Genomic DNA, 15,237 nt, shown 5'->3' on the forward strand with positions numbered 1-15,237 from the left:
TTCTATGATTCTATGATCTTCAACCCTATTGCAACACAGCTTTATCCAAAGCTGTCACATAAAACTACACAATCCAGAAACTTTCATAGACCTGTAGTTGAAAGCAATAGGAACTGAGGAATAGAGAGAGGAATCTGGCACTGCCTTTCAGGAGGTTGCACCAAGACGGGGGTCAGCCTCTTCTCCCACGCAACTGGCAACAGGTCAAGAGGACAGCATCATGCTGTGCCAGGGGAGGTTCAGAATGGACATCAGGAAGAATTTTTGCTCTGAAAGGGTGGTTAAGCCTTGGAGCGGGCTACCCAGGGCAACAGTGAAGTCACCATCCCTGGAAGTGTTCAAGAAACAATTGGACATGACACTTAGTGCTGTGGTTTGGTTGGCATAGTGACGTTCAGTCAAAGATTGGGCTTGATGAGCTTGGAGGTCTTTTCAAACCTTACGGAGTTTCTGATTGTATGCCTGTGCCCTGATTGGCACATTTTCATCTGACACAACACACTGGCTAGGGTCTTGTAGTGAAAAATGGAATTAATTTTTATATATTTGGGCTGTATTTCAGGGATGTGTTGTGTCTGACCTTTTAAACCCTTAAATATAGTTATGCTGATGGAAAGCATCAGCACACCAGCCCCCACACATGCTCTGTTCTGTATTCTCCTGCGTGTTTGTGCCACTGCTGGTACCAGTATGAATTTCTGCACACCATGAGGCCATACCGCAGAGAGAGACCTCAGCTGTCAAGGAGTGGGAAGCAGTGCAGCTTTGTTACTGCAGCACTCACTCCATTAGCTCCATACCCTGCTGCTCAGCAGGAGCATATCAGCTCTTACAGTTTGGAGGTGTGCCGTGCTGGGTAGAAATACCTACAGCTGGCAAGTAGAGAGCTGTACTTCCATGTTGGCAGCACCTGAGCTTCTTCATTTGTAATTGGCTTAGTACTTACAGTGGAGGATAACTTTTTGTGTTCCTGATTATTTTTGCTCATATAATGCGTAGTTGAATGTGTTTATTCATATGTGTTTAATTACAGGAGAATTTATACCATAGGTTGCAGTTACATTTCTAAACAGTAGAGTTGTAAAGACTGAATGTCCCTGATGAAAAGCAGTGTAAATTGAAGCATAATTTATTATATGTCAGTGATGGAGCTATGAGAATCTGATCCAAGGGCCACTGATAAGAATAACAAGATGCACAGTAACTTTACTGAGCATTGAATGAGCCTTTAATGAGGCTCTCAAATTAGAAAATGAACAGTAAAGATAAATGTAACTGTAATCTCTTGTATAAGCTGTTTTATACCACATTCCTTAAGTCATCATTTTCTTTGCTGTTGAGACTGTATGTCATCTAAAAAGGCAGTATTAAATACAGATGTTTCTTCCTGGATTGCAGTGTTGTCAGCCACTTGAAAGACTCTTTGGGATTCAGACACTTCAAAAGTCTAGGTGTTTTCACCGACTGCCTTCTTGACAAATAGGTCACGTCCTCTGTGTGAAGGAAATAATTTTATTCCGACTAAAATAATAGAAGGCAGGATTTAAATGTGTCCATGGTATAAATAGATAAATGTGCATACCTAGAGAGTACCATTTTGCTTTGTTTTTGCTGTCAATGAAGGTAAAGGGGTTGATGACGCTGAAGAAGTGACCTGTTTTTCAGGAAGTAATAAAGGCAGCAACTCTGAAGTACAGTCCCTCAGCTCCTTCCAGTCTGATTCCGGTGATGATAATGGTAAGAAATAATTTCATCTTTATTATGTTGGGGGAAAAGCTATTCATCTCTCTTTCTCATATTATTAAAACATCTATGTGACATCTTGAAACCCTTTAATGATGCCAAAAGTAAGAAAGTCATGGGTTTAAACCCTCACTTTGTGTTCCACTTACAAAATTATAGGAACGTAATAAAAATCTTGATGCTTGCAGCTGTTGTATCAGGACCAAGCTTTACATGGAATTAGAGGTATGATACAGCAGAGTCACATTGCCAAATGTAAGTTGACTAATAGGTCACAAGTGAAACTGTAGAATTTATATAATTTTCCGTTATGGAAGAGCATGACTTTCCTATTTCACCAGTCAAATAAAAGGGATTTCTGTGCTATTTGCCAGTCTCAGTCATGGTCCCAACAAAATTCTGCTGGTGCTCAGCCTCAACAATGAGAGGATGAGCCTGTCCCCAGTGTCTTGGCTTCCTCCCTGGCAATCACAGCTCAGCAAACAATAGAGCACCATTAAATCCTTGTTTGGTGCATACTCAGTGCCTGCCTCTCATGTCCTGCATCATTATCTCAGGAGGTGACATGGGCAGAGCCATACACAGCCCATAAAGAGGCCCACAAAGTCAGAGCAAACCTTTGTTCCTGTGGCCCATATATGTTGAGCGCTAGGTCTGAGAAAAGTCAAGATGTTTCTGCTGAGGAGGGATGGTGGATGTCAGGGAAGCCTTATTCAGACACACAGAAGACTAGCACAAAGAAATCATACTTGGTTTCCTCAGCCGCCAGTTAATGAACTGTCTGGAGACTCAGTTCCTCAGTCATGACATGCAGCTGTTCTCTAGGAACTCTGAAATGCTGGAAAAAGCACTGATAGCAGTACACTTGCAGTTCCTTTGGCTGAAGCATTACAATTATTTTTGTCAGGCTTCTCAATGCTTTTCTGCCCCTGAACAAAAAAAAAAAAAAAAAAACCTTTGGCCTTTTTTTAGAATAAGTATTATTTTTAGGATATGTATTTACAATATAGCTACTTTGGGATAATTACTCAAGTGGTCCTTTCTTGTACATTGTTACTTTTTATATCTCCCAAATTCTAATTAGACATTTCAAACTCCTGATCCTGTCTCCATTGAAATCAGTGACACAGTACCCACAGAAGCTGGATTGGACCTTCTGTGCCCACTCATTTTTTGTGAAAGCTGCATTTAAAATACGGCCTTTAGAGGTAACATTTCTAGTTTGGGGTTCAAACAAATCCCTATCTTCAGGGAGAAGGAGGGAAGGAACTTAAATCTTCTGAGTCATTTGCAGAGATCGATGCAAGACCATGTACTCTGGTTTGCAGCAGGGAAGGTTTGCAGTGAAAGAGCCTAAAAGGCAAAGTCAGGCATAAGTAAGTATATGCATACATGCCTGTCTTAAGGGCTAATGGATATGCCTCCTGAAGCCATAAATCCTTGCTCTTCTTGTCGTTTTAATTCTTTATACTTCACATACCTGCGAAGGTTAGAAGGTTGTCAGTGAAACCACAAGAAATGCAGTTCAGCATCCATGCTCTTTGGGGGAGATAGTACAGTGGCTCCTTCTTCAAACCCCTTCCTCCAAAGCCAAGAGCAATGCTGCTGGGTTCTCAAAAGGCTAGCAGAGGGGACAGGCTTGTGTCACACAGATGTACAAATGGCTGTGCTGACACTGACTTGTGAAGCTGGGTAGCAGCGTCTGACTGGGGAAACCTATCTTGCAGCAGTGGAGCACTGGGATGAATCCCGTTGAAGGTGCAGACAGCCCCATCCTCTTCAGTTTGTGTCAGGCAGGCAGCCTCCACTCACCCTCTCCCGGGCTCTTGGACCCTTCTTTTGCTGGGTCAATAGGGCTTGTCTGACCATGGAAACTCACATGGGGGAAGTTTTTGAAGCTACATTTTTTTTCCCCCACCTTATTTCTCCTTCACTAAAATTGCTCAGCCCCCCACTAGTCTTACTATGAGTAGTTAGCAGTAATTTTTGTTGTCCAAAAGCAAAAATCTGAGCAATGCTGTATTTGAACATTGACTTGCACTCAGCTGTACAGGGTGGGGTTCCCTCCTTTCTGTGAATGTTCTCTGCACAGCTCCCACCAGAGCCAACCCTTAGTTGCAAGGAAAACTGTGCTGGCCCTGGTTTTTGACCTTCTGTTTTTCACTCTCAGTTTTTGTTCTCCAAGAGTTTCCAGCTGCCCTCCATCTTTTTTCCCAGCCATGCAGCACTAATTGCATGGAGTCCCTTATTTTTCTATAATGTTTATTATGCATTAGCCAGTACAAGTCTGCTTTGTATAGTTACCAATGCTGTTAGTGGCATTAATATGCTGATCGTAGACACAGAACATGGGTCCTTTGCTTTATCAAGGCTCTTTTTGCTAAGCCCTCACAAAAACTGAGGAAACTGGATGATATCCCTGTTCCCATGCCCAAAATTTAGCAAAGATGTGAAAATATTCAACGTATGTCTGCACTGTTAACACATTTATTGTGACCTCTCAGTCTGTTGGCTGTGTGAAACAAAAAAAAGTATGTTTTGCCCCACATTTCTGGTCCCCTTTTCAGCCTGCTCCAAAGCAAATGGTTTTCTCATAACTAAAGACAAAGGAAGAGGGACGAATCCAGTGCCAACTCATCCAGAGCTTTCCCTTTGGTTTTGGTGGGTTTTACTTCATGTCCTCAGAGGCAGGGGTGTTAGGTGGTGCAAAATGCAGATCATCTAGAGGACCACACCTTATAGGCCTCTACATTAAACAACTGCACAGTCTGTATTAATTACTTTAAGGGAAAAGTATGTTTTCGTAGAACATCTGCAGAGAGCACACAAAGCATTTGTGAAACTCTTCTGTCAAACACAGGTCAAAATTTGAACCACAGCTACGTGGATGTGCCCTCCTAATTATAGCTGTGCTGCTTAACCTCCCTGAGGTATTACATGGCATAGCACAGACAGTAAATAAGTAAAACATTCCTCTTAGGAAATAGATTGAGCTTAACACCGTTTCTGATGGTGTGATGGTCTAAAAGATAATGATCCTTGGAGCACATGGCACCATCTCTGGAGACCTCTAAGCAAGAATGAATTAGAAATTAGTGTCAGGTAGACAAGATACTGCTTTGGTTAATTGAATCAGCTGACCAGTCTGCTTGAATTTATGAGGTGATACACATCATCCCATGTGCCTTTCTGGAAATGCTGGTTTGGAATTTATCACCACTCCGAAGATATATGGGATTATCTGAAATGAAATGTCCTGCAACCCACTGCATAAATCATGCATTGGTCAGCAGTCTTTTTTTTTTTTTTCAATGTCAGTTCTGTCTTTTGAGAGAATTTATTGTGGTAACATACGATGTGTGTTTTAAATACTAACCTGAAGCTGTCCTTCCCCTCCCTTTATTTTCTGCTTTCCCTCCCCTGCAAGCTTCCATAGTGACTGTCATACAGCTTGTCAACAATGTAGTTGACACTATAGAAAATGAAGGTATTTAAATTTTTTCTTTCTTGTTATACAACAATGCTTCCTATTTTCATTGTGAAACATTCCAGCAGAACCTCACTAATCTACACTGACCAGCAATCCTGTGGCAGGGATTGGGTTTTGCAGATCATCATGTTCACCAACAAACATGAAAATGCCAGAGGACTCTACCACAAAATATCTGTGTGAAACTGGAGGTGGTAGAAAAGGTGTCAAGCCTTCATCCTCTTCTGTTCAAGTCAATATTTCTGCTTGTTTATTCTCATTGTCTTCAGAGAAAATAATAGACTGATAAAATGGAGCTATATCATTGAGATCATCCTGGCTGCAGAGACTGGGACACAGAAGGTGACACAGGAAGTCTGTAAAGTATCTCATGCTGCAGCAGAACTGGGTTATGTACTCCAGTGGTATCACATGGAGGTGCTTGGCTGGTGGCTGGTTTCCCCCAGGTACCCCTGCCAAACAGCAGATGTGTGGGCACAGCTCCATGGATGCTGTGATTCTCCCGTGGGGTTGATGTGCCCATGGAATAGAGCGTGGCAATGTGCTCCAAGGAGCCAACACTCACCTCTTCCACTGACCTCCTGGGTAACCTCAGGCATATCATGTTATAAGTGAACCTGTAATGCGGGGATATCACAATTTTCTTTTTTCCATAAAGCACTGAGGAAATGTCGTGTTATCATAGATAAACATTACTTCTATTTATTTTACAGTATTTTTCCTACCCTTGGGCAAATGTCAACTCAACATCAACTCAGGTTATCCACAAGTCAGAAATTTCCTCTGTCCTTAGCAAACTTGAGACAGAATTTGAGTACTTCAGTTAATTTAGTCTGCATAATGCTTAAAGATGATTAAGTAAATTATTTTTGTGAAACTACTGATTTTTTTCTTGAGCCAGTGTCACAGTAATTTTGAAAAACACTTTAACTCCTAGCTAGTGATACCTCTTCAGTATTTGTCCATAGCACATTTATTGATTTCCTGAAGTGTAAGAGTGCCATTCTTCTCACTATCAAAAAAAATTAACTAGCCAAGGTTAATTCAATAGAAAGTCGCACTCAAAAAAAAAAAAAAAACAAAACCTTGAAAAGAAACCACAGGCACTGTAAATGACCTTGCCTTCCTAAGGGAAAGCTTAAGCAAACACACTGGGTTGTTATCATCCTTTACAGGTCAGAAAAAGTCTGTCTGGCAGCAGTTTCAAGAGCCTGTCACTGAAAATACTTTGCCCAATTCCCAGTTCGTTATATGAGACTTAGGATTCTTGCGTGCTCTGCAGCAGAGCTGATGGAAGTGGTGAATAATTAGCCACAATGGAGGTCTGGGCAGAATCACTGCCGCAGACTCACAGGAGGATGGGGCTCCTGCCCCAGGGACCTGCCTGGGGTTGTGCAAGTCAGCAAATTAGTGAGGTTCTCCTGAATCCTGATCCACACAACTCAGAGGAACCTGACTCATCTCGGATGCAATGCTATCACGCTGACCCAAACACAGCAAAATCTACCGTACAAAGAGAGAAGTGCAGAAGAGAGGTTAGGGCCGGTTCAGACACTGCTGCTAAACCTGCAGTAGCCCCAGCCCTCCTCGCTCCAGGATGGCAGAGCAGGTGGAGAGCTCCTGCCTGGCTACTGAGCTAAGGAAGAAATCACCATCACCACGTGCACCATGTGGTGATGAGCAAGGGCAAGTGTGGTCTTAGTAGGTGAAGGGCTGGAGAAGTCGTCTCTGCCCTCACCTGTGTCTGAGCCGCAGAGGTTATGAGCTGTGATGCCATAAAGGTCTCTTTCTGCTGCCAGACCTCTTCCAGCAATGTCATCCAGAGACTTTGCCTGATGACTTCTTGCATGAAGCCCAATAACATGCGGCTGAACAAGAGCATCTCCATCTAGAAAACGCTGCAGCTTATTCCCCGCTCTTGTCTCACATAAAACCTCTTTCCTTGCTCTCTCCCCCACCCCTGCACCCTCTCCATACTGGAATGCCTCCCTCCCCACCGGCTAGCATGGCAGTGCAGGTGGGAGGTGGGTATGGGGGTTGCGGAGCATTGTAGCTGATAGCCCCATTAAATGGCTTTGTATTCTATTCTATTCAGGTTCTTATACCGTGCCCATCACCATGGTATCTGAGCCCAGGTGGGCCCAGATTTGTTTGAACCGGCCCTGAGAATGGTAGATTCTTATTTTTCTGTTTCAAAGTGAACAAGTGAGAGAAAAATGTACTTTGCAATTATAAACCATATAGATGGTGGATGGCCTTTTTCTGTGTTAAGAATTACAGCTCTAATGTAATTCCGTATCTGTTCAGTGAGGGTAAATAATTAAGATATGATAGAAAAGGAAAATAATACACGACATAAACATTTCTTTATGTATGTCTGCATTTGACAGTCAAGCTTATCTTGTATGTTAAAATAAAGAACAATTAAAAATCCTACTGACACCGAGACAGCTGTACTTTAGAAATATGCATGCAGTTTTGTATTTTGTAATACAATGCTGGTGACAAGCTCCAAGTTACCAGTTTTTGCTTTTCACTTTGTGTCTGACAGTGTCTGTAATGGATCAAGGACAGAACTACAACAGAGGTGATTTTTCTGGGACACCTTCTGCCTGTCGGACTGGGCCAGGGTGGGCAGAGCACTGACTTGATCTATTTGGGTTTTTTTCTTTAACTGCATCACATGTACTCTTTTGTTTGAATTCTGTCGGGTTCAAAAGCTGCATGAGAACGGTCAGCCACTTTTTTTGTTTCAAAATTCAGTTTTCACTCAATCAGATTATTTGCTTGCACACTTTCTTTCTTGAAGTCATTAGAGGTGGAAGGGGAGATGAGATGAGATGCCATAAGCATGCTGACTGCATTTAAATATTTTTTTCAAATAACTATGAAATGCAGTAATTGAGACATTTTGATTTCTTAGACTCATAGTTTCTAATATAACCCAGTAGCATCTTAAAAAGCAAAATTTCTGAGAGTGGCAGTGTTTTGTTTCTTTGCTTGTTTGCATTAGCAGCATCATGCAATTTATTGTCCTCCTCTACCCCTCTGGTCAGAGCATGGCTGACCTGTGTCTGTGGCCTGTGGCGCATGCTGTGATTTGAATGTGCTGTGAGGACTCGGGCGAGTGCATGCAGGACACCCTGCTCTCCTCCGTGGTCTCATCCTAACAGAGCACTGTGGTTCTCTTCCCTGCTGCAGCGTATCATTGGGATACCTCTGACTGGATGCCAAGTGCCCGCTTGTCCGACATCGAGGAGGTGCCCAATTTTGAGACGACAGATGGAGGCTCGGCTCATCACGGCAGTGCCAGAGAACTGGAAACAGATTACTACCTTGGTGGCTACGACATTGACAGCGACTACCCTCCCCCTCACGAAGAGGAGTTTTTGAGCCAGGACCAGTTACCACCTCCTCTTCCAGAGGATTACCCAGACCAATATGAAACCCTCCCTCCCTCGCAGCCAGTCTCAATGGCAAGTACTCTCAGCCCTGACTGCAGGAGACGGCCGCACTTCCACCCGAGCCAATACCTCCCTCCTCACCAGTTCCCCAATGAGACGGACGCCACAGGATCTCAAACTGGGAACGAATTTAGTACTTTTGCTGTTGGCCCAAGCCAGAACACAGAAAATGTTAGTGCAGGTAAGATGCCCTTATCCTTGCACAACTCTCTAGACGCCTCCTCCTCTGACGTCTCAGCCGGCTGCGGCTTTGATGACTCCGAAGTAGCCATGAGTGACTTCGAAAGTGTGGAGGAACTCAACCTAGAAAATGTTCACATTCCATTTGTGGAGACCCAGCATCAGACACAAGTGTAAAGGAAGCTCCTCTCTTCTTCCTCTTCCTCTTCTTTTTTTAATTTTGTCATCTGGTCCAATTAATAGTATAAATATTGAGAAGAAATTTTGCTGAAGGTGTATCTATATATATTGGGCAAAGAAAAGTACAGTATAACCCATTATTAACTTGTTCAGAAATGATACTGTATGTGCAGACACGAAGAGACCAATTGTGTTAAGTATTATACATCACAAAATTGTTACAGACAATCTGGAGAGTGTGTACCTTCTATTTATTACCAAGAGTAAAACTCAGCTTTTGAGGCGGGGGGAAAAATAACTGCTAAATAATTTCTTTCTCTCTCACAAAGTCGGGTTGTTTTGGGGGTTTTTTGGCATTCTGTTATTAAAAGTGTTACAGTGTTATGATCTCCCCACAGTATTAAGGAACTGGTATGGATCATTCTAGGATGCACTGTTGCATGAAATTTTATGTCAGCAAAGAGTGAAAGCAATTGATTGCAGAGGCTGCTGCATGCAACACATCAGGGCTAAAAAAAGCAACATTTACAAATAGACCTATCAAAGACAAGTGATCAGTTACTTGTCCATAAATATTTATCTATACTTAGTTTATTACGTAGCATTTCATTCTACTTTGTGCAGAGCAAGACACATACATGCAGTTTATATTTGCTCCAAATTGGCTTACTTTGGTTGTCATTTTTAAAGCCTGATGTCAGGTGCATGTGCATAGCTTCACCCATGAGGTCTTCCCAAAATGTCAGAGTTTGGCTCAGGAGTGGCCTGGTGTTGCCCCATTGGTGTATGCACACCCTCATTTGACATGTATGCAACGTGAACATGGATCTGAAAACATGGGGTAACCGACACAACTGATCGATTTTTGGAAATTTCTTGCTTGGGTAATCAGCTCTTTAACAGCAGTCCTCATGCTGCAGTTACTGCAGTAAAATTAGTTGCAATTAAGTTACATATGAGGCTGCTGTAACCTCATGTCGTTAGTATAACATCTTTTGGCAAATGTCCATCCCTGGAGTTCACGGGTTGAGTTCTCAGGTTCTGTAGACTGACTCAGTCAGTGGAGCTGCATGCATGGACTGTGGCCAAAGGTCTGTCCCTAGATTTTCCACTGGGTGCATCATTTTGTAGGATTTGAGGACATCCAAAGGTAGTTTGCCGACTTCAGAATATTGTTGTGGTATGAAGAAAACCACGGCATCTGTATGTTTTTATGCTTCCCTCAGCCTGATTGGAGTAAATGGCCATTGACACTGATTTGGCCTGAGCAGTCAAGTGCAATCTGGAAATATGGGGTTTTCACTCAATGTATTAAAGCAGAATATACACACCTGTTTCTCAGTGCTCTGAAGATGTTTTTACCGCTGCATTTTACAGTGTCTTTGTAACTTACCAGTGAATGTGAGTCTGCACGCCTGCATTACTGCTGGGTTGTCATCCATTCCTTCCATGGCATAATTCTGTCATTCTGAGAAGCTATTGAATACCTAAATCGTTGTGATACATGAACAGATTCATTAGCAGGTTTTCTGTGCTGCTTTCCACATCCTGTCCCTTGGTCAATCACCTTAACTGGATAGTTTCAGCAGTTGTATGCCAGGGCATGTTCTTGACTGACATGAGTTTCACACAAAATTAAATTGTGGGCCATTTCTTGACATACAGAAAGGGTTTATTCAGAAATTTTCCCCAACACAAGGAAATTATTAATAGAATGTAATTTAAATAACTGCAGTTTGTAACACTTTTAATAAAACAGGATTTCTAGAATTCTTGGAGTAAGTACAGTGTGTTGCTGCTCCCCTCCAATAGCTCATATAGCTGTGAAAGATAGGTGTGGATATTTTCTTTGGGATGATACAGCAATTCTTCAGTAGAAAACAGCTTATTATGCAGATGTATGCATAAAATGAGTGAACTTCTAGAAAGAATGTACTGCACATACAAATATTATCAAGTACTTGTCTGCAAATAGGTCCTGTCCATTGAATTTATGAATGTCACTTGGTCTTCTCTAAGTAAACATGCTTCTGTAACAGTGATATATTCTGAATGTGCTCATGGTGCGTTTCAAACCCTTTCCCCTGATATTACTCCTGTGTTTTTAAGAAGAAAAAAATATGGAAATTTGTATTGTGATTGCAAGGAACTGAGGGATTTGCCAGAAGGCCATAAAATGGTTTGGCAAGCCTAGAGTTACGGAAAGAAGATAACTCATATTGTTCATGAAGTCTATGTTACAGGAAAGGAAATGCAATTAGATTGATGTCTCTTCAAGAGTTAGGAGCATCAGAGTTGGCAAAGCAATTCTGCAAATTTAACCGCACTTTTAAAGCTTGTATGACCTTCTGAGAATGTGATGCTCTCTTAGCATTGGGCTGCAGTTTACATGAGGTTTGCTCCTACTCAGTTTTGGTTTGAGACATTTTTATCCATTGTGCAATTAATTCTGTTTGAGCCCCCAGCTAGTTATTAGGTGTACTTGTCACCTGTCTTCAGTAGTGAAAGTTCTTGCGTTAGCCTGAGACACCAATATCAAACCTTTACTGGGACATATCAAAAGTGTCACAAGGGACAGCATGATGGGAGCCTAGTGATTGCCATACAAAAAAAAAAAATCAATGTTTCTTACCAAGCTTGTTGCCTCAGTAATATATTGTTGGTAGTGAGTTTTACTAGTAAAATATGCATAAATACAATGTATGGTACTTTTTCTGTTTGATGTTGTTGCCATTTCATTTCACGGAACACCTACTTATTAAAGTGCTGTTGGGAAGGTGCCAAGGATCACCCGTTCAGCCTTCTCTGTCCTGTTCATGATTTCTATACCTCAATATCTCCTCCCCTCCAAATCCATCTTCAGATTCCCCTCTGTGAATATTGGTACTTCTGTGGCCTTTCTGGTTTTGTTCAGGCTCTTTTTGATAATTATAAGACCCAAATGCAGATCTAAAGGTGAAATACCTCTTAGGGAGTGATTCTCATGTTATCATCTCTTGTTAAACCAAGCCATTTTATTTTCCTTTTAATTACTACTCCACACAAACAAGTCACAAGCTTCTAATCTGGAACATAAGAACACATTCATAACATAATGTAAGAGTTACTGTTCATATTAGTACTTCCAATATATATTTCCTTTTTCTGCCATATGATGATTTTTGTATCACTGCTGATGTCATTCCCAGGTCCCTGGTTCTTCAAGAGCTACCCCTCACATCTCTGCTTATCCTCTGTGTTTGTATTTCAAACTATATCCCTGCAGATGGCTCCACTACACGGTGTTTTCTCTCAGAATCGTCTGTAGCAGATGATCTCATAGGCTTAATGAAGTCCTTTTGAGTATCACTGGCTTATAACTTAGGATCAAGAAAGTTTTTGCTTTTTGGAAAGAAGCAGCAAAAGAAAAAGCAACTTGTTAAAATACAAATACACATTTATATCAGAAATCACAAACTTTGCTGGGAGTGTATGAGACTAAGTAAAAGGGTGCTTGTTCTCTGCATTTTGATCAAGTTGAGAATGCCATGCACAGTGCCAGCCTTTTTAATAACTCTGGCAATGGAAAGAGCCTTACTGTGACTACAACATGATTTTTGCTGCCAATACCACATTAAGTGGCCTTGTGCAAAAGAAAAAATTAGGCTTACGTACCTTTCTTAAGTATGTTAATTATTTTGCCTTTGTATTATAAACATTCAAAAAAAAAAAAAAAAGAAGGGCAACCCCCCCCCCCACAAAACTATAGATACTGGATGTAGTTGCTGTCCTTGACCAGTATCTTAAAGCAGAGTAAAGGGCTAAATGTGACACCGTGGAGCTGCAGAAATGTTTCCTTCCCATGGGACAAAATGGACAACCCCACTAGAAGACCACCATAAAGTTGCCTTCCTCTTGGACCCTCCTATAGGATACAGCATATGAAGGCAACCAGGAGGACTTTGGAACACAGAGATTCACTACAGAATTGTGATTTCCTGTCAATCAAGCTCTTTTCCTTAAGCTCAGTGATGTCTTTGATCCTGAACTATGCCATGGGTTTCTTTAACCTATAGTTCCAGTAAACAGCTGGAAGGAGTCAAAGGCTTTTCACTGCCACTGTTTTCCTGAATCTGAAAGTTGTGTGCTCCATCTGTCAAGCAGGCTCTCCCCCTCTGCATGTCCCACTAAGAATGTAAATTTTGGTCTTTGGAATTTTTTCTCATGTTTTATAAATTCTCTAGTGTAGTCTGAAGTAGTGAGAGCCTTGATGTATCAGTACCCTCTAGTCAGAAACTCAGTGCAGCTGCAGCGCAGTGAATACAAGCATATCACGAAATGCTGATCAATGGGGAGGCAGCAGCCTGTTGTCTCTGTGAGCCAGGCAGCAGAGAAATTTTGAGAATATGACATAAAAGTTGTTCCGCTTGTCTCCAATAAATTCCATCATAAAGAAAAATGTGGGCTGGACAGGACAAATGGCTAAGAACCCACTTTACTCCTCATCTAGCTCCTGCTTGAAAAAGCTAAATGGATGCTATAGTAAGTATATCCTTACAGTGAATAGTAACTGCATTAATGGGAGTTTTAGGTGCCCTGGACCAGTTCTGCTAAGCTTCATTTGAAAAGGAAACATCCTAATAATGGAGGAGGCCAGCTCTTCAGAACCAGTATGAAAGTACATCTGTGCTTTGTAGATAATGTTTGGAGCTATTCACTCAGTAATAATGGGCATTTCATTGGTTTCCAACAAGAGAATTACATCTTCAGCTTCATTCCCCGACGGTTTACCATCATTTACCATGCGGTAAAAACTGTGCTTTTTGCCTGTTTGCATCTCTGTTCCTCTCAATACACCAAACTGTGATTTGAGCCTTAGAAATTTAGACCACTGCCCATTACCCATGGTTTTTAGCCTGTGTTTCATGGCATTTAACATCTCCATTATCAGAAGGGCCATTCAGTTAGTAAATTAGCTGCATCATCCAAGGGATGGGCAGATGGGGAGGAAATGAAACTAAATTCATTTCGTTATGTAATAATGAAAAGCAATAATTGCAAATATGTCGTATTACACAAAGGCCATAAGGAATCTTTACCAGTGTTAAGAGTGCACTTGAACTGTATTATGGAAAGAGATTGGAGCCCTCAGAACTGTAGCATTCTTTTGTCATAGGAATACCTGAAACGCTATTCATCAGCAATGCAATGAGCCCATACTGCCGCTTTTCAGGAGATGACAAAGATGTTTAGGAGTGAAAGCAGTTCTCTTTAAAGCACTGTATTGGAAAAGATTGTCTTGTAAATTTTACCTGTCTCAAGCAGGCTGGTTTGTAAAAGATGTATGTTTTGGTGTTTAAAAAGAAGTTTATAAAATAATGTATATAATGGTTTCAAATTACCAGGCTTTTGTAGATATTTGATGCCAATCAGGTTGCTTTAATTTCTTTTATTTGTTTGTTTGTTTGATAGAATTCTGAAGAGTCATCAAAGTTGGTTTAAACTTCTAAGATAACAGAAAAAAAAACCAAAAACATTTTAGATCTGAAAACTTTTTAATCATTTCAAAATGTACTGTAACTTTCTTTTGGGTTCAGCTCTTTTTGTTTAACTTCTTTCTGGTTTTAAGATTTTTTTATTGACTTTTTTAAATGAATATGTTTTGCACAAAAAACCTAGAGATATGATTTTTATTCCATTTCAAGTAGGTATTAAGAAATGTCATTTTTCCAATGACAACAAATTCAACCTTATGCAAAAGGGAAGGTTTATCACTTTGAGTGGGTATAGTTCTTCATCTGAAAACTAATTGTTCCTTCATAATTGCTGTTGGCAGTATTGTCTTGTGTTCTTTTGCTATAAAAACAAAACAACAAAAAAAAGTGTACAGGTTTGTAACTGCCAAAATTTGCTAAAGTTGATGGTTAAAACAAGTTTTCCAAGTAAACAAAAAGAAAAGCCCAGCTGTGTTGACTGCTTCTTGATTTTTCTCCTACTTTCAAAGGAGGGAACAAGATAAGATACACCAGTTCTTCAAGGAATGTAGGATTTCATTGCTTCTCTGTGTTGCAGAAAATACTACTTTTTTGGAGTCTTTTAAATTAATTTCATTATTACATGGAAATTCCTCCATAGAGGCCCCTACCTGCACTGCAGAGCACACTTGCCAAGAGTTGTTCAGCTGATGTGTGTAAGCTAAGG

The 15,237-nt window shown here is 41.0% G+C and overlaps 1 protein-coding gene across 11 annotated transcripts in view; it reads left to right on the forward strand.

The window, feature by feature from the left end:
* FAT3 (FAT atypical cadherin 3) overlaps positions 1-14,999 on the forward strand; it is a 408,107-nt gene extending 393,108 nt beyond the window's left edge. For 4 of the 11 annotated variants that reach the window (XM_032099136.1, XM_032099135.1, XM_032099142.1 and 1 more), the window contains 4 exons: positions 1,624-1,737; positions 5,171-5,230; positions 7,785-7,820; positions 8,435-14,999. In XM_032099136.1, coding sequence (XP_031955027.1) covers positions 1,624-1,737; positions 5,171-5,230; positions 7,785-7,820; positions 8,435-9,054 — 830 coding nt within the window. In that variant the 3' untranslated portion in view covers positions 9,055-14,999. Of the gene's footprint in view, positions 1-1,623; positions 1,738-5,170; positions 5,231-7,328; positions 7,405-7,784; positions 7,821-8,434 lie in introns of all 11 variants that reach the window. The other 7 variants (XM_032099143.1, XM_032099145.1, XM_032099146.1 and 4 more) reach the window with 6 other exon arrangements.
* The last annotated feature ends 238 nt before the right edge of the window (positions 15,000-15,237 follow it).

This window comes from Corvus moneduloides, chromosome 2, assembly GCF_009650955.1.
Source record: "Corvus moneduloides isolate bCorMon1 chromosome 2, bCorMon1.pri, whole genome shotgun sequence".
Lineage (NCBI taxonomy): Eukaryota > Metazoa > Chordata > Aves > Passeriformes > Corvidae > Corvus > Corvus moneduloides.